The sequence below is a fragment of the Parasteatoda tepidariorum genome, chromosome 3 (assembly GCF_982258835.1).
Source record: "Parasteatoda tepidariorum strain Cologne lab strain chromosome 3, Ptep-v5.0, whole genome shotgun sequence".
Classification (NCBI taxonomy): domain Eukaryota; kingdom Metazoa; phylum Arthropoda; class Arachnida; order Araneae; family Theridiidae; genus Parasteatoda; species Parasteatoda tepidariorum.
In genome coordinates this window covers 97,284,350-97,311,206 of record NC_141757.1, presented here as the reverse complement: position 1 = coordinate 97,311,206, position 26,857 = coordinate 97,284,350, and the positions used below count along the sequence as shown (strand labels likewise).

General features: G+C 30.1%; 1 protein-coding gene across 3 annotated transcripts; it reads left to right on the top strand.

Moving 5' to 3' along the window:
- The first annotated feature begins 5 nt into the window (after positions 1-5).
- Positions 6-26,245, top strand: Polr1C (RNA polymerase I and III subunit C). Of its 3 annotated transcripts, XM_021147472.4 has the most exons (12): positions 168-357; positions 516-732; positions 2,869-2,928; positions 5,116-5,223; positions 5,290-5,422; positions 14,006-14,128; positions 21,541-21,590; positions 21,822-21,881; positions 22,863-22,929; positions 23,020-23,139; positions 24,727-24,843; positions 25,954-26,245. In XM_021147472.4, exons 4-12 carry the CDS (start codon positions 5,125-5,127, stop codon positions 26,067-26,069), a joined length of 885 nt encoding a protein of 294 aa, XP_021003131.1. In that variant the 5' UTR covers positions 168-357; positions 516-732; positions 2,869-2,928; positions 5,116-5,124; the 3' UTR covers positions 26,070-26,245. The 3 variants fall into 3 exon arrangements, with proteins under 3 accessions (XP_015903489.1, XP_071039510.1, XP_021003131.1); XM_016048003.5 differs by lacking the exon at positions 516-732 and having other exon boundaries at positions 6-300; XM_071183409.2 differs by lacking the exon at positions 516-732 and having other exon boundaries at positions 24-357.
- The last annotated feature ends 612 nt before the right edge of the window (positions 26,246-26,857 follow it).

The window sequence follows — 26,857 nt, the reverse complement described above, 5'->3', positions numbered from 1 at the left end:
TGTGCTTCTTAGTGCATTGAAAAGAAAATGTAAAGTTAACAACTAAACTTTTCCGTCGTTTGAGTTTGATTTGTATGGTTTGCTCGAACATTTTTAGCTATTTACGAACTACACCCGATTCGAACTTTCCAGTTAGCATGTTTGACAATAACACTAATTTTAAAATTAAAGCATGATGATAACTGATTGAATTTAGAGAGCGAATTATTTATAATAAGTTTATAGACTTTACTTTAAATTAAATTTAAAAATTCTATAATGTCTTCTTCTTATAAATTAAAAGAATTCTCCCTGTGGAACGTATGTAGTTTGTTTCCGAAATTTGTTTATAGTTCTTAAAAACAAGAAAGAGTTGTGGTTTGTTTCCGAAATTTGTTTATAGTTCTTAAAAACAGGAAATAGTTGTAGCTTATCCTGTCTTATGTGTTAGGAAATGATTTTACCATGTTTTTGTGTTGATTTTTTTAATATAATTTTTAATTTTCACAAATTATGTCTACATTTTCACAAAATAGGTACTATGGTAATATTACTACTTTCCTGAAAGTACATGAAAACAAGATTTTAAGGTATCACTACCTATGTAAAGTGTGATGAGACACTGGTTGCATCTGTGAGCGGGAAAATAAGACTTATTTATCTGTCTTTCCTATTATATGAATAATACTTGTACCCAAGGTCGTAGTTACGATTGGAGTAATTGCCTCTCAAAATGCAAAAGTTTTTATAAAAGTAAAATTTGTTTTAATTTTTGTTTTGTTTACATTTTTAATGCTTTAAATTTTAATTAATGATCATAATAATAAATCAATCCTTCTATTGTGGACACTTCTGCAAAACAGACTCCTCTCAATACGGACATATTGTTGATTCCCTGTGAATCTTCTATGAATAAACCATTATGTACTTTCTCCGCAAAAGACCCAAATATAAATTAAACCGAACGTGGGCAGTCATTTTTGCCTTAAGACGTTATTTTCTATCTCTTCAAACCAGACATTTTTTTTCATCTAAATTTGAAGAATGTCTCTCTTGTTAATTTTGATCTGTTCATCTGGACAATACAGGTGAGAGACAACACATTATGAGACCCCAAAAGTGGAAATGACGTCTTAAGTGCTCCCGATGCTTCTTCCCCACTGAAAATTTCTTTCACATTCTTATCAATTTGAAGACTGCATTTAGTTCAGCTGAAGTCAAGAAATATAATTTTTGAGGCGTTCGTACAAATAAAAACATTTATCACTTTCAGGCACTTGATAGATGAATAGTTGTGAATATATCAAATCCATAGGTCCTTGTGCCTTACAGGCAAGCATTGCTTTTTTATTTTTTCCCCTTGAATCGTGGGAGGTTAACTTTCAAGGAGGTATTAACCGCATTTTTTAACAAGTGATAATTGGGGGGATGTAAACATAATAACTGAAAGCAACTGTGGACTTTAAGCTCCTATTCAACATCATATGTGTAACTTGAATATCTGTGCTGATAGGAAAATTATATTCATATTACTGTGGCTGCATCTTGAATTATGTATTTATATCAAACTTTTTTATATATTCTTTTTTATTGAAAAAAATATTTTTTAGAAAATATATTTTTCATGATAAAAAGATATATACAAATAAAATAAATTTTATAGCTGCATAAATACAACAATCTTGTACAGCTCATATATTTATTTTGTATTATGTAATTTTGAAAGAGTCCTATTTCTAATGCCAGAGTGCGCTAGCGTACAGTGAATTACTTCTTTCTTCAGTCAGCTCGCAATGAAAAAGATATTTTTTAAATTATTTATTCCATGAAAAGAAAAATAAATAAAGTTGAAAATATTTTTTCAAGTATAACTAAATATCCTTGTAGATAGTTATTGTGGATTATTTAATTATATCTATCTTTAAAAAATATTATAAAAACAATTTACAGTGTCAAACTTCTCTATTATGGTACCTTCCCGTAAGCAAACAACTCTCATAAAGATACAATTTTTTCCCAAGAAAGTCTGCTTCACTGAGGTTTCACTGTATTTATAAATTATTATTTATTTTAGTTTTCCTTTTAGCTTCATTATTTATTTCAAGTTTGTTTGAAACAAGATTATAACATCAATTCATTAAAAAAAAAAAAAAATTTAAGTTCTTTCTTGTTAAAAGCTATATCAATAATATTAAAAGCATCAGAGGGGCAGATATTCAAGGGGTCTCACTTAGTTTACCCAGAGGCCCCCAAGAGTCTGGCTGTGTCACTTTTTGAGACACTCATTTACAATGTTAAAGAATTTAATGTGCCACTACAAGTTTCTTGCATGCTTCTCAGTGTTGAGTTTTTGACTTCAAAAATTATCCAAAACCTGGAGCAAGTTTCTGTTTTATCATTAGAGACATTTTATTAGGTACAAATCATGTGCTATACTTGCATTATATACAACTATAAGTATGATTTATATTATATTAAATTATGATTTTAGATACATTGAATAAGATGGTTAAGTATTTTTTATTTAATTAATCTGATTGTTTATGTATTTCAATACCAAAAAAATTTGGGCTCTTGACATTAATTGTCAAAAGAATAGTTTAATGACAAAATAATTCAAGAACATGATTGATTGATCATATATAATTTTATAGGTATGTTTATTCACATTTATAATAGCTTATAATTATCATTACACTACATTTCACTACAATTTTGAGTTAAAACTTTGTCTGAAAGGGACTTTTACATGATAAATAAAGCCACAGTCAAAACCAAATAAAACTTGTATAATTTCTATTATTTTAATAAAAAATATCTGTTCTTTCCATAAAGCCTTTATCAAATTTATTTAAAAAAAGATTTAAATCTATTTGTTCATTTTATCAGGAAGTATCAGATGAAGCACTTTATAATGCTGCTCCATGGAAATTGGAGAATTTACTTGAGGTATTTGGCTTATTTAAATCTTTATTTATTTTTTCTGTGTCTTTTTTTTTTAACGAAGTATTTTTGAAATTTATATACCTTTAAAATTTTATATGTTTATATTTATACAGTTCATTTGTCACTTTTATTTCTTTTTTATATTGCTAAGAAATGACAATTATTTAATAATGCATGTAAATTTTGTTAAAATATGACATTTTTATATATACTGATTAATAAGTTGATTAATCAGTTACGTATCAATACTGATTAATCAGTTGTTATTCTTTTTTTTATCATGTTAGCATAGAACAAATGTGAATTTTTTAGTTCCTAAATACTTTTTCAGTACTTGGTTCTCGGGGTGCACGACTTGTGTCGGGGGCTACGTAAAGCCTGTGGCAGCACCTGCACATAATTAAAAGAATTTAGTTGTATTTATTTGATGGGAAAAAAAATTTTTGAATTATACACATTTGAGTCATTGCTTATTGACATGCTCAATTTTCAGATTCCATCCTAAATCTATGCAGTTTTTCAATCACTTTTTGGCTATTATCACTATGGATTTCCGTGTGTCTCTAAAAATTCTAATATATTTTAAAAGATATTATTACTATTCTTGAATTTTAGCAATCACTTTTTGACTTGCTTTATTTGTACCGATTTCAGCTAATGTCCAAATTACTTTTCAATCTTTTTTCGGTGATTATAGCTGTGGATTTGCATGTGCTTTTTTAAGTCCTAGTATTTTTAATATGATAGGATCACTATGCTTAAGTTTTGAATTTCACATCAAATAATCATTTCTTGGTGTTCTTTATGTATGCTTATTTCATTGTAAATCCCAGTTATCCTTCAACCCTTTTCTCGTATGTTAATTTGATGCATTATTGTTTTAAAATTTTTAATTTTGTAATACAATATTAATGTGAATTCAGAATTTTAATTGCATTTGAACAAACTCTTTTTGATGTGATTTATTTGAGCATATTTCATATTAAGTCTGTGTTACTTTTCAATTAGTTATTGCATCCCATTTCCATGTGGTTTTAAAAATTTATAATCCGATAATATTATTAAATACTACAAATTTTGAATTATACATTTTAATAGTTAGAATTCATTAAATTTTGACTTTTTACAATTTGTAATTTTGTTTCAAATTTTTTTGTGACTGTAAATGCTATTTTTGTTAATACAAATTTCCTAAAATTAAAGAAAATTCCCAACTTCTCTTATTTTGCTGTAATGTGGTTTTGTTTCAGTTTAAATAGTTTTTAGTCCTATTAATTTTTTTTATTTAAAGTAGGGGAATGTCGGGTACCCCCGCCCACTGTCAATTTCATATGTATAGAATATTTTTTCAAGTCAATAGGCCATCGGACATTAATTGTTATATTAAAAAAAGATTTTTTTCAAAGGTTCAAGAATTTATGCAGCTGGTAACACGGTAAACAATAGTTTACCGTGCTATATAAATATGTAATAAATGAAATAATTTTGTGATAAAAATGATAAATGAGGTTTTTCTATTGTCAATACATTGGTCATTTTCATTTATACCTGAAAAAACAGTCAAAAAACATAATTTTTGTAACTATGCGGGGCTAACTGACACATTTTGAAAAGAGCTGAAAAACATGTTTTTTAAATTTCTATTTTTTTAAGTTAAACTATTCTTTTTTTGGTTTATTCTTTTTGCATTATTTAATTAGATGATAAAACAATAGAAACATACAAAATACTACTCATTATTTGGTTTTATACTGATCAAAAAATTCTTCTATGAATATTAAAGTTTTTCTACATAGCTGGAATTTAGTTTTAAATTATTTTTTTGTATCATATAATGTGAAAAAAATATTTCATTTTCCTTATGTTTATATAAATATATATAGATTTGTTTTTTTATAAGAAGGAAATATATTTTATAAAAGTATCAGCTTAGCAATTTTGAAGATGAATGAATTCTAACATGCAAAAGTATTTAATTTTATGCATACATGCCATTAAGTTAAGCTCCAAATAATTTAGTACCTAGAATACTGATGTTTATATAAATGTTACTCAACCTGCCGTGTCTGAATACTTAGGCGTGACTTCATTCATCAATTTGTTGTGCAAATAGCCCTTCATTTGAAAAGGTTGTGCTTCCCTAAGTTACTCTACATACTTACACCTTTTAATTAATTCTATCCTCGTTAGACTTTTCAGATGAAAATAGTATCAAAAAATGATGAAACTATGGAATTCGATATAGCTGGGTTGGGTCCACCAATAGTGAATGCAATAAGACGTATCCTGATAGCTGAAGTAAGTATCGTTATCATTTCCTAAGCATTAATTTTATTCAGTATGTTTGAAAAAATTTTTTTACAGGTACCTACTATGGCAATAGATAAAATTGAAATGTATAACAACACAACTATTTTACCTGATGAAGTTTTGGCTCATCGAATCGGCTTGATTCCTTTTAAAGTGGATCCTCGACTGTTTACCGAGAAAGCTCCAGGTTTGTATGATTGAAATGAGGTTATGTTTAATTCCAGGGATTTACAACTTCTGACCTGTGTGTGGCCAAGAAGTGGTAACTGAAGCCTTTTGATTTGACATCTGATTTACTCTTAATTATTAACAAAAAAAGTAGTAAAAAATTGTTCGGCTGTGCTCTGTAACAATAAACAGTTAGTTGCTGCTTTGATTTATCCTTTCTCGAAGTTTCAGATTACAACCATTTCATTTTACAAGTTTGATGTATTCAGTGTTATCAGGGAAATACCATGTTTATGAATTTGTGCAAAAATATTTAAAAGAAAAAGGAAGAAGAATTACTTAACTCTTTGATGGTTATAAATGGGTTCAGCTCGCGATCGAATCGTGCTTCATAATGCGCACAGCCGAGTTCCGCTCGGGAGCAAAATTGTTAGAAACGAGCACTTAGTGAAATTTTTACCCCAATGAGCGCTAACGAGCTGAGCACGTTTGCCATTATTATTCTGAATTGATTATGTTACAAACGAATCCTACTCGCGAAATTTAGTTAGTTTTACTGTCTACAGGTGGCAGTACAAGTTCCTTGAATTTCTTTTTTACCTTGTTCTTTTTATGCGTATTTTGGCACGTTTTTTTAGAGTGTTTGTAAAGAAAAAGGGCTAAAAAGCTAAAGTTAGATAAATATGATTATGATTGTGATACAGAAAGCTTATCAAGTATATCACCGTGTATACCTAGTATTAAAGTATATCACACACAAAAAGATTTTTCCGTAATTACTGTATTTAAATGTTTCATAAAGTTTTACATTAGTTGTATTTATTTTGTCTTTTCAATTTCATATTTGTCTTATAATTAACTATTATTATTTATATAATTGATTATAATCATTCATAATTTACTATTTAATAATTATCATTTATTAATTATTTTAAACTACGTGAAAACTGTTATTTATGTACTACAAATGCTTTAAGAAATTTTTAAAACGCGTGAGGCAAGCTATCTACAGGGGAACAGAGAAGGGTGACATTTTCGGAAGAAAGGTGGGGGAAAACAGCTGCCACTTTCGAATACTGTTTACTCTAATACTGCTCAAATTAAGTAAACTAAAACTGCTCATTTTCCTAGCCGTCAAAGGGTTAACTGGTACTAATTAATTGCAGTAACCAAAAAATAATAATAGATGGATGATAATTAATGTCAAATTTCATGATTTTTTTAGTCATTTCATGATATTTTATATGAAAACCAGTGAGATTTTTCAGAAGTATACTAACCTTGACTAAATTTTATTTCAGTACACAAAGTAAAAGAAAAAAAAACTTTACTGTAGTGGTAGAATATCCGTTCTGAGAAAAATAGCAAAAGACAGAAAAACATTTTACTGTTTGCGTTCAAACTTCTGACATTTCGTTATCCTTTATAACATCGGTTAAATGCAGAAACCCAACTTACTTTACATCAATCGATTTAAAAAATTGTTCTCTATCAAAATAAGATATGAAATTTATTATGAAGATTTATTTGATACTTTATGATTGTGGCCTCTAAAAAGTTGTATGGGTTTTGAATATTACATATCAAAAGTATATTTCCAAAGTTTCGAGTTTAATTTTGGAGAAAAGCCTTTAGAAACTCCCTTCGATAAACTTGATCTCCCTGGAGCAAAAATAGGAAAAGTAAATTTGCATAATTATTTGGGGTAGAAGTTATTAGTAGTTAAACAAAGTTGTTGTTTTTTTTTCCTTTGTGAACTTAATTTGCAAAAACAAGTTACATTTCTAAAAATTTTACAAAAGAAGCAAAGATTTCGCATGCAATTGCGTTTAAAATTGTAATTCTTTTTTTTTTTCTTTTTTTTTTTTAATTCTTGCTGTTGTTCAATTAGTTAGCTATTTTATCAAAAAGAAGTTTGCAAAATTTCAATAAAATTTTTATAATGTGCATTAATTTTTAAAAAATGATTTTCAACACAAGGATACTTTTTCAAAGGTGTCACCGAAAATCAAATTTCAACAACAATATTTGGACTTTCATCTAAATTTTATGTTTTGTAATATTAATATATATTGAGTTTATAAATTTTATGTTTATAATATATTGATTGTAATGACTATATTCCATACAAATAATCACACCAGATTTTCATAATAATAAACTTAACTTCATAATAATAAACTGTTTTCTACTGTAGTATTTAGTATTTCTTTAACAAAGTCCGGATCGTCTAAGTATTCCTTGCTATTTTGCAACATATGTTTCAGCTCCGTTAATTTCAGTTCCAAACTGGCTTCTTCACCGATCTCTGACAAAACTGTCACCAAATCTTCTTTTCGTACGTTTTTGAACATTTTTCTCTCAGATCAGAATTCTCCAACTAACTTCTTATTCTACTTCCGGAATTGCTTTTCTATCGGTGCAAATCTCTGGTGTTCGAAACGAGAGCGTGTTGTAATGACTATATTCCATACAAATAATCACACCAGATTTTCATAATAATAAACTTAACTTTATTAAAAATTAAAAGAAACTAGTCATTATTTTTATATTCGAGCATCCAGCTCTTAAACAACCAAGGGAGACCCTCTCCCGATCAAGATAAACATACATCTACCTTTGATTCCTAGCATGCCCCCGAAGGGGTGACACAATGCGCCAAGTGCGCCTGAACGATCGCCAAACATTACACCTTTCCCCCTAAGATAATGATTATATTACAAATAATTAATCGTTAATCTGAAAATTAAAAAAAAAAACTGTTTGCGATCAAAAAAAAAAAAATAATAATAATACAGAATGATACATACGATAAACATGATTATGCAATATTTCCAATGACAACATAATAGGAATATTAAACAGATGAGATATTCAAACTACTCATATATAAACTCAGTTATCATTAATTATACACTGTAACGTTAGTATCTACAATTCAATCCTATATAACCTTTTTTTATAGCAAAAATAGTTATAAAATAATATCTAATACAAGAATAATTATCCACTTTAACTATAACCTACTGACACACAGTAATACTAATAATATTTAATACTCACATTATTAATTAAACAATTATTACAACAAACCAAAATAAAAAAATATTTTTAAACCATGACACCTCAAAGATCATGTATAAACATTACAATTCAATAATTATATTTCCATGGATTTTAATCATATCTTAAAATTATGCAAGTAAACAATGAAATTTACTATTTTTCAAACACTAAATCATTTATTTATTTTTTAATTATAAAGATCTTACTTTAAAATATGTTTTCAAATTAATTAAGCACTTACCTTAAATATCTGTTATTTTAAATTTATCCACAAGTAAATATCAATATAAGCATATAAACACTTAGAGTCTCTAACAAAATATATAAGAGTCATGAAATAACTTTTAACACTAACTGACCAAGTCTGTATTGACCTCGACAGTTTATTTATTTTTAATCACCTGAGATTGGGAGTCTGGAAAGGGCATCTGCGTTTTTAAGATTTCTTCCCGGACAGTGCTCGATACTTAAATTATATTTTTGTAGGGCAAGCGCCCACCTTTGGAGCTTAGACGATTGGGGAGCATTTTTAACAATGAATGCCAGTGGGTTGTGGTCGGTCACAATTTTGATTGGGGAGCCAAATATCCAAGGTTCGAATTTCTTCAATGCCCATACTATTCCATAGGCCTCTCGATCAATAGTGGGCCAATTCTGTTGAGATTTAGAAAGCTTTTGGCTGGCATAACACACTGGTACTTCTGAGTCGCCTTTCCGTTGAGACAAGCAGGCACCTACTCCCACCTGTGAAGCATCAAAGTGGATGATGAAATGCTCGTTGGGGGTAGGGGTAATCAATTCCGTTGTTTTCGCCAATTTCTCTTTGAGCCGTTGGAAAGCAGAATCATGAGTTTCTCTCCAATCAAGCATCTCCGGTTGTTTTTTTCTCGTGAGTTCGGTGAGGGGGTACGCGACGTCTGCATAGTTTGGGATGTATTCCCTGTAGTAATTCGTCAGTCCTAGAAGGCTTTTCAGATGAGTTTTCGTCTTTGGTGATTCCAATTTTTGAATGGCTATTATTTTCTCCGGGTCAGGTTGATGTTTTCCTGATCCAATCACGTGTCCTAAATATTTTATTTGAGGTTTCGCAAAAGAACATTTCTTCACGTTGATGGTAAATCCTAATAATTCTAATTTTGTAAAGACTTTTTCTAAATCTTGAAGATGGGTTTCGAAGTCTTTTGAGAAAATAGCAATATCGTCAATATATGATCTTGAAAATTCCTTGAACTCTTTTAGTGACTTGTTCATAACTCGCTGAAAAGTGGCAGCGGCATTTTTCAATCCAAATGGGAGAACTTTAAATTGATACTGCCTACGGTGAGTTTTGAAAGATGTAAATTCTTTGCTTTCTTCCTCCATAGGAACTGCGTAATAACCTTTGAGAAGATCAAGCGTGCTTATTACATTGGCTCTTCCTATATTGTACATTAGATCCACTGCATCTTCCATCGGAAAATCGTCAGCTTTGGTAACCGCATTCAGAGCTCTATAATCAACACAGAGTCTGATGCTTCCATCTTTCTTGTTTACACAAACTACTGGGTGAGCTATCTCAGCTTCACTCTCCTCTATTAGTCCTGAACTTAACAAATCTTCTATTTCGGCATCAACTCTTGCTTTCAACGCTTCTGGGATCCTATATACATGTGGTTTCTTTCTTTCTACATTTGGAATCAATCTGATCTTGTGGGATTCCACTTTAGCCATTTTTACTTTTCCTGTAAATAATGCTTGATGCTGGTTGATGAGGGTCATTAAACTATTCTTCTGAGTTTTATCCAAATTTTCTAGATCTAAATTTCCTTTAATTTTTAAATACTCCAAAGGGGTTGATAAATCTTTTCTTGGTAGAGTTATGACTTCTCCAAAATCTTCTTCATTTTCGAATATCACTCCAACGGCGTTGACACGAGCTTGAAATTTTCTTATTTTGTTGGAATGAACATGTTTTATTTTTCCATCTGGTAGTCTTACTTTGTACGAGTGAGGAGGAATAAGACTCACTATTTCTCCAGGACCATTCCATCTAGCATAAAGCTTGTTGTTAGAGTCCGGTATAAGTAAATAAACTAGGTCACCATTCTTGAAATTTTTTGGCACGGATCTTCGATTGAAATATTCAGTGTATTTTTGTTGTTTTCCACTTGCGATCAATTCAGCTTGTTCTGCAGCTTGCTCCATTCTTATTTTCAACTGTTGTAAGTATTCGACAGCTGATTCACTCAAATTTGGAGGAATGGGTATTTCACCAGACCATGATGATTTTAGCACTGCCAAAGGTCCTCTTGGCTGTCTTCCATACATTAATTGAAAAGGTGATATTCCAGTGGTGCAGTTGGGGATTTCCCGATAAGCAAATAACAGGAATGGGATATGCTTATCCCAGTTAGATGGGTCGCTCCTTATCACATGATGTAGCATCTGCTGTAAACTCCTATTCCATCGTTCAACTAGTCCATTGGAAGCACTGTATCCAGGGGTTGAAAATCTAGGATGGGCACCCAATCTTTCTTGAAATTCTTTAGTCAGTCTTGACACGAAATTTGTACCATTATCACTTGCAATAGTATGCGGGATTCCTGTTCGCATGAATATTTCGAGGAGAGCTGTGCAAGTAGCTTTTGCACTTAAGCTTTTCAGAGGAATGGCCTCCGGCCATCTTGAGTGTTGATCTATAAGACATAAAATATATTTGTGCTTCCTAGCAGAGGGTGGATCAATGGGCCCAACAATATCGATGTTTACTATTTCGAATGGCAGTTCAGGTCTTGCTACTGGAGTTATTGGAATTTTATCCGACCTTTTCTCAGGGCTTCTTAATTGACATTCGCTGCATGTTTTGCAAAAGTGTTCCACATCTTGAGAAACTCCTGGCCAGTAGAAGGAATACCTAATTCTTTCTTTTGTCTTCCGCATGCCCATATGGCATCCAAATACTGAGTTGTGAGCTAGATCAAGTACCTTCTGTCTTCTACTTAATGGGAGAACTAATTGGCGTATTTTTTCTCCAAACAATTTTTCTTCATGATGCAAGAGTCCGTCCATAATAAAATAGTTTCCCTTCTTTTCCTTCGACAACTTCCAAGGCTCGTGTAGAGTCGGGCATGTTTGTTGTTCTATGAACAGCTGTTTGGCTGTCGATACAGTAGACTCGATGGGATTGGCTGTTGCATTATCCTCTAGCCACTCCCCAAAGTTTGACTGGTTGCCAGGGGCAACTGATGCAATGCCCTTCTCCCTCTCCTCCACCTCTTCATTTCTCTCTTATGTCGTATTTTGTTTCTCTTTTCCTGTTTCAGTAAACAAAACGAACATTTTTTCTTCTTCGTTCTGACGCCTTTCTTCTGCGATGTCGGAATCCATGTTCTTTTCTGGGGGGTTGATCAACAGTTCATGTATTTCGGGAGTTAATAAACAAGGCACATTTAATTCATCTGTCACAGCAATAAAGGTATCCACTGAATTAAATAAGTTAGTTCCATCATTTCTTAAATAAATCGGCGTACGGCAAACTTTTGCTTCAATCTGTTGTCCGAATGCAGAAGTTAACAAAATTTTCCCTCCATCTCTCTCCTTTACATCCGGAATGAATGACGAATGTAGAATTGAAATCTGAGTTCCAGAATCGACGATTGCTTCGATTTCTTCGGAGTTGATAAAAACATTAACTTTCTGCGGGGGTTTAATAATGGTTTCTCTGACGTCACTCCGTAGATGAGATGAATCTACTTTCGCTACCACCGCTTCTTCTCGGCTTGATACTTTATTCGAATTTCTTGAAATTTTTGTGTGATCCCTTTCATTTCGCTTTCCCGTCATTTCATTCTTTTTCTTTCTATCGGAACAGTCTCTCGCAATGTGTCGATAGCTCCCACAAATGTAGCATTCTCTTTGCCTGACGAAATTGTTTTCTTGTCTCGGATATTCTTTTCTCAGTTGAGGGGGAACATACTTTTCGGGTGAATATGTTGCGTCTCCAAATCTCGGGCGTTTTCCTTCACTTCGGTATTCATCAAAAGATTTTCTTTGCGCTGAAAAGTAAATATCACATTCTCTAGCTAATTCCTGAGGCTTCAACCATGTATTTCCTTGTCGTATTGTGATATGGGACGCTGTTTCTCCGTCTAACGTTTGGAATATCTTATCGGATATAATTAGTTCCTTAAGTGTATCAATATCTTCTGCATTTCTTAATTTACAGTAATAATCCCATGTTGCGGTCATTCGTGAAGCGAACTGGATGTGTGTCTCTCCTGAATATCGTTTTGCTCTTCGGAAATTTTCCAAACAGGTTTGGGGGGTCGGTTCATATTCCTTCAGAATCAGTGTTTTTACTTTTTGATAGTCCTTTAAATCTTCTCCCTTGATATAAACAAGAACATTTGCAGCTTTATCCCCAATTAATTTCAACAATATCTCTGCTTTGGATTCGTCCGGAACATTCTTATGTTTAAATGCTCTTTCGATCGAGTCGAAAAATATATTCCATGTTTCCGCTTTCTTCGGTACTGGAATCGTCAAGGTTTCTACTCCTTTTATCAGTTTATCCAGGGAAATTTCGTTTTCTCCTCGGCTGTGTTGAGCGTCTGGGGTAGGGCTTCTGCTTTCGATACTTCGTGTCGTTCGGATCTTAGCCAGCTGAATTTCGTGTTCTCGTTCTAATCGAATTTTTTCTTCTTCTAATTTAGCTTTTTCTGTCTCTTCAGCTCTCTTCCTGTTTTCTACTGTAGTATTTAGTATTTCTTTAACAAAGTCCGGATCGTCTAAGTATTCCTTGCTATTTTGCAACATATGTTTCAGCTCCGTTAATTTCAGTTCCAAACTGGCTTCTTCACCGATCTCTGACAAAACTGTCACCAAATCTTCTTTTCGTACGTTTTTGAACATTTTTCTCTCAGATCAGAATTCTCCAACTAACTTCTTATTCTACTTCCGGAATTGCTTTTCTATCGGTGCAAATCTCTGGTGTTCGAAACGAGAGCGTGTTGTAATGACTATATTCCATACAAATAATCACACCAGATTTTCATAATAATAAACTTAACTTTATTAAAAATTAAAAGAAACTAGTCATTATTTTTATATTCGAGCATCCAGCTCTTAAACAACCAAGGGAGACCCTCTCCCGATCAAGATAAACATACATCTACCTTTGATTCCTAGCATGCCCCCGAAGGGGTGACACAATGCGCCAAGTGCGCCTGAACGATCGCCAAACAGTTGCCAAACATTACATTGATGATATTTGTTCTTTTCTTTTTTAAGTTTGAATTAAATAACTCTTTAAATATATTTTTGCTCATAAAGAATTTCTTCTTTCTGCTTAACTTATATTTGGATAACTCTGAGTTTATAAAATGCTTTTTTTTTTTCATGCATTGACAATTAAAATTTACTTTAAAAAATGAAATCTGTATATAAAACTTCTAATGTATTATAAAGGAATGTTGAATGTATTTTTTATTTTTGTGTTACAATAGAAAAATTTAGTGCGGGAAAGATGAAATGAATTTTTTTTTTTTTTCAATGATAGATGATGATCAAGGCACAGAAGAAGATACATTGACGTTTGAACTGAAAGTGAAGTGCACTAAAAAGCCTAATACACCTAAAGATATCCTCGTTGTTAATGAGACCACTTGTAATCACCCAGTTGGTACGTATCTATTACGTATAATATATATATATATACATACACAGTAGAGCGCTGATTATCCGAACGTCTAATTATCCAAACTATGTCTGAATTTTTTATTTATTTTTTTAAAGTTTAGAATACTTTTTAACTTATCAACAATTTTTCTAAATTTCTGAACCTTTCGGATGAAAAGATGCCAGGTTATGCAGCAGAAGAAATAGAAGACTGATGTCGAGACACGGAAAACGTCCCGGGATTTTAAATGATGATGAAACTGTTGCTGAAATTTTGAATGAAAATCGGAACTCCACAGACGAAGAGGAAAAGTAAATGATCAAGTTCAAGATAATGAATCTTCTCATATAGAAGCATGCAATTCATTAGATATTGCAATGAATTGGCTAGAACGTCAAAATGATGTTGTTCGAGTTCAGTTGATTTATTTAAAAGGAATAAGGGATATGGCTGCTAAAGAGCATCTTCTTTGAAACAAAAGTCTTTGATGGATTTCTTTTGCAATGGAAAATAAAGAAAAATGTGTTAAAGATCGTAATTGAAAAAGAGAATTACAAAAAGCTGAAATATGATTTAAAATATTCAAAATGAAAGAAAGTGAAAAAAAAAATATGCAAAAATTTAGGAAAAAAACTTTTAAACAGAGCTATTTTAGATAGTACTGCCAGTCCTAAACCGGCCCCGACCAGTTCGGATACTAGGCGCTCTACTGTATATATATATATTTTACATTTTGCTTTTTCGAGTTCTTTTTCTTTTTTTTCCTTTTGTAAACTCTGTTCTAGATTGAATTAAATTAAATTATCAAAAATTTTCATATGGACAATGTACTTGTTAAATCATATGCTTATAGTAAGTTTTTAAAAAAAATAGCTTAAACTAAAAACGAATTTTTTCATTGATATGAACATTTGAAATGAAATATATAACATAAAGTTTAATAAATTATAGATGCCATTGTTTCTGAAACATCTTAGACTTTTAGCTTAAACATCTGCTTATTTAAAAAAAAAATGTATACAGTGCCCGCCGTTTATTAAAATCACTTTCGTTTTATGTTCTTTTGATTTTATTAAGAGGTGATTCAACATTTGAAAAAAAAATAATAATTTTTACGATATATTCTAAATGCACACACTTTAAAAGCTGAAATAATGACAACATTAATGCTTTATTTCAACTAATTTAATTATTTTAATAAAGTAAAACCCTACATAAGATTAAATGTACAAAATTTTTGCAAAAAACTGAACAATGGTTGCTTGAGTTGCAGTATTTAAAATTAACTTTTCAACACATTTGAGAGTTTATAGAAGTTTTTATAGTTTTCGATATTTCCTCCTCTTTGTTCTAAAACTTGCTGCAATACATTAAGTGCTTTTCTGACTTCCATTGAAGATGGCACTAATGAATTTATTTCATCTTCTGAGTCTTGATTCCTCCATTTCTTGATTGGAAATAACTTTGCAATTTTTGATGTCTGTAACAATTTCAGAATCAGATGTTTCTCCTGATGTTTGCAGGTTATCGTTAATGGCTACGTAGCGTGAAAAATTCTTGTCCATTTCATTTTCTTCATTGCTGAGCATTTCTTCGAAACAGTTATCAACTCCATCGCCAGTGCTTAATCCACACTTTTTAAAGCAATTTGATATTGTTTGGGTTGAAACAATGTCCCATGAGTTACAAATCAAATGCATTGATTCCAAAATAGTAAGGGATTTCGATAGTTTGTTTGCAGTTAAGAGTTCCGAAGAGCTGTCACAGTCTATGTCATTAAGGATTTTTTGAACAACCATTTTTCTGTCATGAAACTTGAATGATCTTATGATTCTCTGATCAAGGAGTTGAATAATAGCTGTAGTGTTGGGTGGCAAAAACACTAATTTAATGTTTTTCAAACGCAAGTCCTCATCAGCGGGATGTGCAGAACAATTGTCTAAAATTAAGACGACCTTTTCTTTTCATTTTTCGCCTCCTTGTAAATTTTGTGAAGATGCTGGGTGTCATCCATGCGTTCAGGGGTCTGTCTAGGTTTTTCTGAAAGGTACCTATTTTGTGAAAATTTAGACATAATTTGTGAAAAATTAAAAATTATATTAAAAAATCAATACAAAAACATGGTAAAAATATAGATTTATTGTCTCTTAAGGGATACAAAAATAAAGTTTTAAGAAAAAGCATTTTGTGAAACTACCGTTTTTGCTAAAGTTGAATTTGTGAAACTACCGTTTTACCTAAAATTGAATTTGTGAAGGTACCGCTAAACGGTAGTAAATTCTGCCTGGACAGACCCCTGGCGTTATAGCTGTTGGCATAACTGGTGGGCAGGTGTTTTACTCCTTTAAAACATCGAGGTTTTAAACTCTTTCCTATCACTAACGGTTTTTTTTTTCACAGTTCCTGTCATGTTGCATGTTAGCAGCACGGTTAGTCTTTCCATTATTTTTTTACATCCACCAGTCGATTTATTTTTAAACAGCAGTGTGTGTTCAGGAAGCGCTTGGAAAAATAATCCTTTTTCATCTGTGTGGAAAATTTGCTCTGGTTTATAGTCTTTGATGAGTGTTGGAAACATGTTGTTTACCCAATCGGCGGCAGAGCTAAAATCAGCAGTTTGCTTTCCACCATGCAATTTGCAATAGACAATGTTGTTGCGGTCTTTCCATCGGGTTAGCCACCCATCTGTAGCTTTAAAATCAGAATCACCAAATAAGTTAGCATATTCCTATGCTTTGTGAAATAAAATTCCACGGGAAATTTGAATTATTCGTTCGCGTGCATTTTTGAACCATTCTAACAGAGCCATTTCAATTTCCTCCGATTTTCCTTCACGTTTACACTTTCTTGACAAATTTCCATTCTTTTTTATTTCCTCGGAAATATTTATCCTTTGTTTCGGAATGTTGAAAAGAGCAGTTTGGGAAATCCTAATTTAATTGAAGCTTCACGTTGACTACATTTAGGAAGCTTACCATAGTTTTGCAGATCTGCCAACTTGTACGGTTTCGCCGTACAGTGTATGGTATTTTACTCGATCGTACGGTTGTACGGACAAGCGTTAAAATCGTACGGTTGCGTAATCATTTATAGTTCGTTTTTTTTTTAAAAAAAATAAAGAAAAGAAAATTAACAGCATGCTTAAAGTCACAAATTCAAAGGTTTACAAGATTTTAAATACTAGTTAGGAAACTCATCACAAAAAAACGAAACCCTGACATGTTTTAATCTGGTTGGTATTGAGAGCCGATCACGTGACGCTAAAACAATCGTTAGCCAATGAGAGTGAGTATGCGCCTCGTTGAAATGAGCCAGTGGGAACGCTGATGTAGGAGATCACATGGCCGGTAATCACGGACTAAATTAAGAGCGCTTTTTGGCAACGGTAATGTTTTTGTTTACAATTTGTTGCTCATGGATTGCAGCGTGATTTTGTTTTATTTGTAAAAATTCCACCTAAAGTTTCAAATCCAGAAATTTTTGTTGTTGGCTGTCCTTGCCATTTAGTACACATTGCTGCTGAAAGAGGAGCTGCTGCTTTACCTATATCAGTTAGTGATGTTTTGGTTGATATTTTTTTTTACTTAGAGAAGAGTTCTAAAAAGAAACTTGAACTTAAAGCTTTGCAAATTTTACATGACGTTGATACACATAAAATTTTGAAACATACTTGCACAAAATGGCTCTCTTTGGGTAGATGCTTAATGAGACTTCTGGAACAATGGGATCCTCTGTGTAGCTTTTACAAGGATCAAATAAATCGAAAGAGCAAATGCCATAGTCTTAATGACTATTCCATAACATTAAAAATATCTGCAAATGACAACAAAGTGGAGAATGCACATATTAAAAAGAAAAGGCCTTTAGAAATAGAAAAATCTGTGAAGAAATTGAAGGTAGGTAATTTCTCTAATAGTTCATTAAAAACTTCTGAACAAAAATCAGAAATGGGAAATCCTGCAAAGAAATTAAAAGCTGGTAATTGTTCTAAAAATTCTTCACCGAAATCTAAACAGGAATCTGTTTTGACTAGGGAATTACAAATGCTTCTATTTCTTTCATCAGATATCTGTAAAGCTTATTGTTTGTTTCTAAATTATATCATCCCAGTTTTTGAAAGAAGCTTAATTACCTTACAATCTAATGAGCCAAAAATTCATATTTTGAATTCTTTATTATTAGATTTATTAAAAGATTTTGTCTCAAAATTTATAAGAGCAGACATTATTAAAGGTTCTTCCCTGATGGACATTAACTTAGTGTCAGAGAAGAATCATAAATTGGATGATGATATTATAATTGGTAGTGCTGCTTCCAAGTTAATATCAGTCTTAAAAATGGAAGATAAGCAACTCTTCTATAGTAATATAAAAAATTATTATATTGCTGTCTGCAACTATATACGGCAGAAATTTCCCTTGAATAGTGAGTTTTTATTATCCGCTGAAGTTGCAGATGTTGATAAATTACCTTCAAAAAGATTCAAGGATGTTGATTTCTTCTTGAAAAAATTTCCATCGATGTGGATTAATGACAATGTTGAAGAAACTGAAGATATGAAAAGAGATAAACTTTTAGAGGAATTTAGTGATTTGCAGATTACTGATTTACCTTCTGTGATTAAACAGGAAACAAGGATGGACAAAAAATGGGATGCAATTTCTAAAATAACATCCAATGATGGATGTTTCAAGAAGTACAGTAGAATAGCAAAAATCATGGTAGCTATATTAAGCATACCTCACAGTAATTCAGAATGTGAAAGGGTATTTAGCATAGTAAAAAAAAATAGAACACAGTTCAGAAATTCTTTGTCTGATAAATCTCTAGAGGACATTCTGATTGCCAAAACCACGCAAACTGGATGTTGTTATGAGCAGACCTTCGATAAAGGATTCTTAAAAGCAGCTAAGTCTGCTACATATGAACATTTAAAGCAATAATTGTTTTTAATTAAGTCTATTTAATTTTTTTCCTTTTTGTATTAATCTAGAAATTTAATTTTTAAATTGTGATTAAGTGTAAATATGTGTTTAAACAATTGTATAATAAAATACTCAAGATTTAAAAAATGTTTTTGTTATTGTTTTCACAATGAATTTTTAAAAAAAAATAATTTATTCAAAATTGACAAGTGTATTTAGTAACAGATCTTAATTTTGTGTAAAAAGGTCCTATAATAACACTTTCTGTATAACACTATGTCGAGTAAAACACTAACTCAGAATTGTAAGGTCATGCAGATTACAATGTTGGCAGGTCTGGTTTTGCAACGCTTCGAATTTGTCTTTAAGACTCAAATCCTTCCTTTTCGGCATGCTGATAAAATTTAATATCAAACAAGCTTAAAAATGATATGCGCTCTAACTATAATTTACTCAAACGGCTTAAACAATATGGAACATGAGCACAGGCAGTTTTTGGAAATCTATTCATATTCTCTATTAAGATGGATAACAAAAGAAACTTCTCTCCCCTCTATGGTTCATTCAACAAAAAGTAAGATAAGAATTAGACCCCTTGTTGAGTGAGGTAGGTTTCTCCAAACTTCATTCAAGTCAAGGAATTGACATCGATAAATTGATTTCTATGAACTCGCCGCTTACCACCCACATTTTTCCTTAACTCTTACACTATGTATATCGCAGGAAAGTGCTAACCACACCTGTTTCACAGGTTTGTGAGTAACTGTTGCTTCTTCTAAAAAAATCTTTAAACTTCGAAAAAATAAAATTTTATAAATAAGAACAAAAAAAGCTGAAATATTGCACTTTTGATTTATTATGTAGTCAAAATTTTGATTTTAAAAAGCGGCGGCATTGATTTTATTAAAGGATGTTTTTAACTTTTATTAATATTGTAACGATTCGGTTCTTGCCGATTTGATTTTATAAAGCGACTGATTTTATAATCTGGTGATTTTATTAGCGGCTAGCACTGTATAACTTTTTTTCTCTCCAAATATAGCATCTGTCCCCAGATCATTCTTGAAACCAACCTTTTCTGTGAACTTGGATGATCTCATCACTTGTATTTTTTAGTTTTTTTCATGCTTCAATTCTTTTTTCGGATCAGTTATTATTATCTTATTTATTTTTAGATGATATTTGATTTAAAAATTTTCTTTATGTAATTTCATAAGAGCAAAACGTTGTTTTACTACTTTCCATTCAATAGCATGTTGGCCCCTCAAAAGTTTTGAATTTTTGTAGATCTCTGAAAGAGATTTTTGTATAGGGATGGAAAAAAAATTTCTAAAAGTTTTCCTCGATTAAAATTGTATGATCAATATCTTTAAAGCTTATCTAAATCTTGATTTCTCTGCAGAAATTCTGTTGATCTGCAGTAACTTGAAATATCATTGAAAAGAAAAATGTATCAATTTATTGTAAATTTAACTAAATGAAAATTGAATATAATGGGTCACATTATAAAAACAGGTAAAAGATTATTCAAAACAAAAAATACAAAATATATTAGGTAGCTAAATTAATTGCATTTTTCGAAATATATTCTAACAAGATTAGAATATTTTGAACTAAAGTAGAAATCTCTTACAAAATTAGCATATGTTTCAATGATGTGTGTTTATGTATCAAACTTTTGTTTAATACTCGGCATTCTATTTAACATATCTCTTAAAACAGAAGAATTCCATGAAGTAAAAAATAATCATTTCATTGCTCTGAAAGGAAAATTATATTTTTGGAGATGCAGTGGTTAGGTATGAAAAAAATGTGCTCTTCACTCTGTTCACAAACTTGCCTCAGTCTGTGCTATTCCAAGGTTATAAAAAATTAAAGGAAAGAAAAATGTTTTTTGCTTTCTCATCGTTGAATTTTTCAGTAATAATGGTCAAAATTCTGATTAATCATTTTGTGAGAGTTGTAGTTTTAAAGAAGGGAGAGAAAAAAATTGACTTACAAAGGACATTTATTGTTTAGGAGATAAAAATTCCTTAGTATTAATGACAAATTAGGCTTAAAGAATTTTTCAATAGTAATGGGGGGGGGAATTTTGCCGATAGTTTTGTAATGATTTCGAAATCCATAAATTAACAAAAAAAAATTTACAGAAGTTTAATAGTTGTATTTAATCTCTTTCTTAAAACAATTTTACTGTCTTTGATCAAATAAAACATATTTAAATTTTTCTAATAAAAATAGATCAAGTCACATATTTCTATTCCAAGGGGATTGACAGAAAAAAAGGTTGTAGATTTCAAAAAATTTTGCAGAATTTATTTCTTTAAAAGTAAAATTCTTATAAAAGACTAATTTTTATGAAATTTGAATTTTTATTTCCAAAATTTACTTATGACTTACTAAAATTTTTTAATTGCCTTGAAACTTTTATTTTGGATTATGATTTGACAAATATTAATTTATTGATTTGCGTAACTTTTTTATTTACAGTGTATTCAAGAGACTTTAAATTTATCCCCATCAAGAATCAGAAAGAAATGGTAATAATTCATTTACTTTTCTCAAATAACCTAAATAGTTCTTATGTATAGTTATCACTAATTATTATTAAACATATTGATATAATTTAAACTCTCTAGCGCTGTTGATGTTAAATTTAAGAGTTTTAATATATGAGTATCACTAATTAATATAAGAGTTTCTCTGTGTTGACATTCTCAATTACTTACTCTTCATAATTATATTTTATATTATTTTTTATACATTTATAGTATGGGGATATTAGACCTGTCTGTGATGATATTATGATTTCGAAAATGAAACCTGGACATGTGAGTATATTTTTACATAAATTTCTTTATTATTAATTGTGTCACATTAAAGAGGGAAAACGGAATTCTATTGTTAATTTCTTTTTTTAATAATTTTGCTCCTACGTTTTAACTGTCTCGGATCAGTTATTTGAATTCTTATCGCTAATTGTGAGTGAAGCTAGTTATAAATGCTAAAAAGTTTTTAGACCAGTTTAAATTTAATCTCAAAAAATAAAGCCAGTAAATGACATAAATTTGTAAATAGTACTGCTATTTATAGTAAAGCTTTATTCATATTATATTATTTTTAAAACAAGTTCAAAATTTTGTCTTCTTTTTTTTTTATATAGAGTTTATTGCTATCTCAGTGTCGCAAGAAAAATGATTTTTTTTTTTTTTAATTAAATGTATGAGCATTTCTTATTAGAGCCAGTATGGCTCTTACATGCGAAATTTTCTTATAGCATAATTAGAGGGAAAATAGGTGTTTTAGCAGGAAAAACAACAGGCAAAAGAATGCTTTTAGATGTATTTAAATACACTGTTGGTTATGTAATAATTTTTATTCATTTATTTTTGCTGTGTATGGGATATCGAATGATCAATCGAGAATAATGTTATTGAAGGGATTTAATGCTTACATAGTGTTTGAATTTTTCACAAAGATTCAGTTGATCTGGATAAATTTTTTTAGCCACTGGTTAGTGTTTAATACATGAAAATTTAATTTTTATTTCATAAAAAAAAATACTAGTTTTTAGCATTTTCATTAAAAGGAGATTATAATGTTTTATCTTTTGTTATTTTTAAACTTTGTCATAAGAGTTTTTAAAAGTTACAGTGTTTTGGAAAATGGATAATCGAGTAGAAAATAGGGGAAATAATTTGAGTAAAGGCAGAGAAACATTTCTTAAATAATTAATTAGCTGTTAACTTTTGAATATGTGACTTTAATATTATATTCTTAATTTTATTATTTTGTTTTTTTAAAAAAAATAGGAAATTGATTTGAAAGCCTACTGTTATAAAAATATTGGAAGAGAACATGCCAAGTTTTCCCCTGTTTGTATGTAAAACTTTAATACTTTCTTTTTTATTAGTTTTCTTAAACTTTTTCATTTCCTTTCTTATCTGAACAACTTTTTTATTTGCATAGCAATTGCATCCTATCGACTTCTCCCTGAGCTTCGACTGCTTGAAGAGATATGTGGTGATAGAGCATATAAATTAGCTAGCTGTTTTCCTAAAGGTGTCATTAAAATATCAAATAAGAAAGGTAATTTTTTCTCCTTTTTTATTGTTGTCTGGCAGGTAACCTTTATTACCTACTAACCATTTTATTACAATATTATCAAATTGTTATAAGTTATTTAATTTCTTAACTCATTTTTACTATTAAAAAAATATTTTTTTTTTTTACTTTTTACTAGTATCTACTTAATATTAAAATTACTACTTATGTCATGTAAAGAAATGGTAAAATTTAATGCAATATTTATCACATTAAAGGTTGCCTATAATCTTACTACTTTTGAAAGAATTAACACCCTTTAAAAACTCCTTAATTTTTATTTTAAAAACTAATAGTAAGTAAAAGAAGGGTGTCTGTAATCTTACTACTTTTTACAGAATAATCACCTTTTAAAAACTCCTTAATTTTTATTTTAAAAACTAAAGATACTTAATTATGGCTCAGGGTTCTTGAAAAGTGTTTGATTTTCACAGTTGCTAGTTGATGTGCACAATTTAATATTTAAAAATACATTAAATAAAATTTAGTTTTTTAAAAAAACTGAACATTGCTATAATACGTAAGTACAACCATACCAGTACTTCTTGCTATGTATTTTAAGAAAAGTAGTAATTGGCTTCTTTTCCGTGCAGTAACTGCATTTACATGCATATTTGATGATAAATAATTATATTTTTATGGTTCTTAATTTTTATTTTGTTGAAAGAGTGTCTAACATTGATTTCTATTTTGCTAACTTATGGAATTAATGTAGACAAAGATTTATTCTTACCAACTTCAAATCACATTATATCTGTTCATATAATTTATTGAAGTTCATGTTACAGTTTTAACCTTTGCACTGAAATTATTTTTATGCTATGAATTGGTAAAAAACATTTGTGCAATCACTGCTGCTAGTGTTTAAAAAAAACAACCTATTAATGCATGGGTAAAAAGTGACCACTACTCTACTTCATGTTTTGGTACGACCCTTTGTGTGTGGTGGGTTTAGTGTTCATACATCGTAGCCTCACTGGAGTTTTATTTCCCTTGCTAAAGGCTGTTTTTTCTCTTATCGCATCTCAAATTTTCAGAATCCACTCTAATGTAATGTCCACAGAAGTTTCAAAGCTAAAAGTTCACACATGATTGGGGAGTTTGTTGCAATAGCTAAATGATTAGTACCACCTTCTATCCTCTAATCTAAATTAGGCAGACTAGTGAATAAATGTACCAGTATTTTTTCAAACATAATTAAAATTGATTACCAGATTGTCATCAATAGTCAACTAGTATAGCTCTAATGTGACATTACCAATAATATTTTGGTATTTTATGAATTTTCCAAATTGAAAAATAAAAATAATTACTATGAAGAAGCAGCGCTTCGAAATGTTTAAGTATGTACTTATTTTCCAACATAATTTTTTTAAAATAGATATCTATGATTTGTTTACACATTATTATCCGTTTGAAAATATTTTACTCAAACACCAATTAATAGTCAATCGAGGCTTCGTGTATCTCATTTGACTGACAAAATTATTGTTTTAAGTAATAAAATAATATTTTTCTTATGAATTTGTGCGAAGCAAGTGATAAAGGTGTCTATGTCCTTTTTTATTTTAGGTAGAGAAGTCGCTAAAGTTGTAAATTCTCGAAATATTACATGCAGCAGAAATGTGTTATGCCATGAAGATCTAAAAGATGCTGTTGAGATTGTCAAATTAAAAGAACATTATATTTGTAAGTTATATTTTAGTTTTCCTTTCAAATGTTTAGTGACTATATTTTTCTGATATCTTGTTAGTTGTAATGTTCTGTTTCTTTGAGTTTAAAGAGCTAATTTTTAGGTTGAGAATTAATTTTAATTATTTTCAACTAGGTTTTAACAATTCATTCTCAACTAAATTACAGGCTGCAAGGAATTTTTGGAGAATTTAAATTTTGTTTTTTACCTATTTGAATCTTGTATATAAATATCATTTTTTTTTAAAAAATTTATTTATTTTTTTGTATGAAATAATAGTTCTTACTTTTCTTTTACTGTTACTGACATACAAATTTTAAATTTGTAGTAAACCAGCAAAAAAAGAAATTTGTTTTCTTGGGTTTTACATTTAAGTGTGTCAATTAACCCTAAATTGCTCTTTCTCAAAGTAAAAATAATGTTAGTATTATTATTTCTGTGATCCAATTTATCACGTTTGTTATCCAGTTTTACTCCAAATCTTGCTTCAACTGTTCGTAAATTCTGTCCTAGTTAGATTTCATATAAGTTCCATTTAAGCAATACTGAAAATTTGCAATTAGCAACTTATCAATAAACATTGATTAAATATTCGTAGGTGCGTTAAAAATACATCTGGTAAAAGCAATTGAATTAAATTTAACCTGATTGCAGTGTAGTTTAATATTCAACTTTTGTACTGATTGAATAATGTAAATGTGTATATTTATTACAAGTATTATTAAAAAAATTATAATAGTAATTTTCTTATTATTTTCATCATGAACTATTCCTTTAAAAATTCAAACAGCTTTCTTTTGTACAAAGCTAAAAAGAGCATAAATAATACCACATAAACATATTACAGTTTTGATTCTGTAATGAAGAACCTTCTTCAGGGCGAAACAAAATGAAAGATGGAACCTCAGTTTTCCTTTTTTATATTTTGTTCGCAATTTTTTACTCTATTTTCGTGTTTCTATCTTTTATTCTGTATATTGTTACTAAAAAATATTTTTCATTATAGAAGTGAAGATATAGTGTGAATGCTTTTGTGGCCTTAATTTGGCTTGTATGTAGCACAAAGTTAACCCTTTCTTTACTCTGAACCTTTCTTTTATATTTAGTTACAGTTGAAACCACTGGAGCTCTTCCTCCTGAGCAACTTGTCAAAGAAGCAATTAACATCTTGAAAGAGAAGTGTCGATGTTTTTTGAATGAACTCAAAAAATTGGAAATGTAGCCATGTATATCATTCATTTATGTACAATCATGAAATGGATGTATTTTGAATACTTTTTATCCATGTGCATTGTTCTAAATTCGACAAAGTATTTTATTCATGTACCATACATTGTAAATATAAAGGTATTGAACATTTTCTATGATTTGTACATAATTAAAATATTTTTTTGTTTACTTGTTTCTTTGTATTTATTGTAAAGATTAGCATCTTAACCGAGCATTAATTTTTATGTAGCTTTATGCATTTATACAGCAAATAATAATTTTTTTTTTTTTGGCACAAGGGAAAATTACCTGCAATAATGCTAACTCTATTGCTTAAATTCTAATAAGTGCAAATTGGTGGTTGTTGTAAAGTAGTATTTACAATAAAAATTTCATATTTAAATTTCAATCTATCTTTCGAAAAGAAATTAATTAATAGTAACAAATAGAAAAGTGGGTAACAAAAGATTTTTCTTAGCTAAATTTGGAGTTCTTTGATAGCAATAGGTAACAAAGGAAATGAAGGCCATAGTTAGTTTCCATCTTTTAAGCTAGCAATTAGTTCTAAAAAAGACTAGTCATTAGCAAATACAATTACCAGGTGACCACTGAACAGTGAAAAAATAGGGAATTACATTATAAAAAGTCAGAAAATGAACTAACTTGAATTTAAGATGTATTTAAAGTTCAAAATTTTTTCCTGAAAATTGGCCTTGTAGTAATTTTTTGCCTGGTAGCTAATTTTAGGGAGTGAATCTTCAGCACTATCTTCGTAAATCCAAATTTGTCTGCTACTTTAAA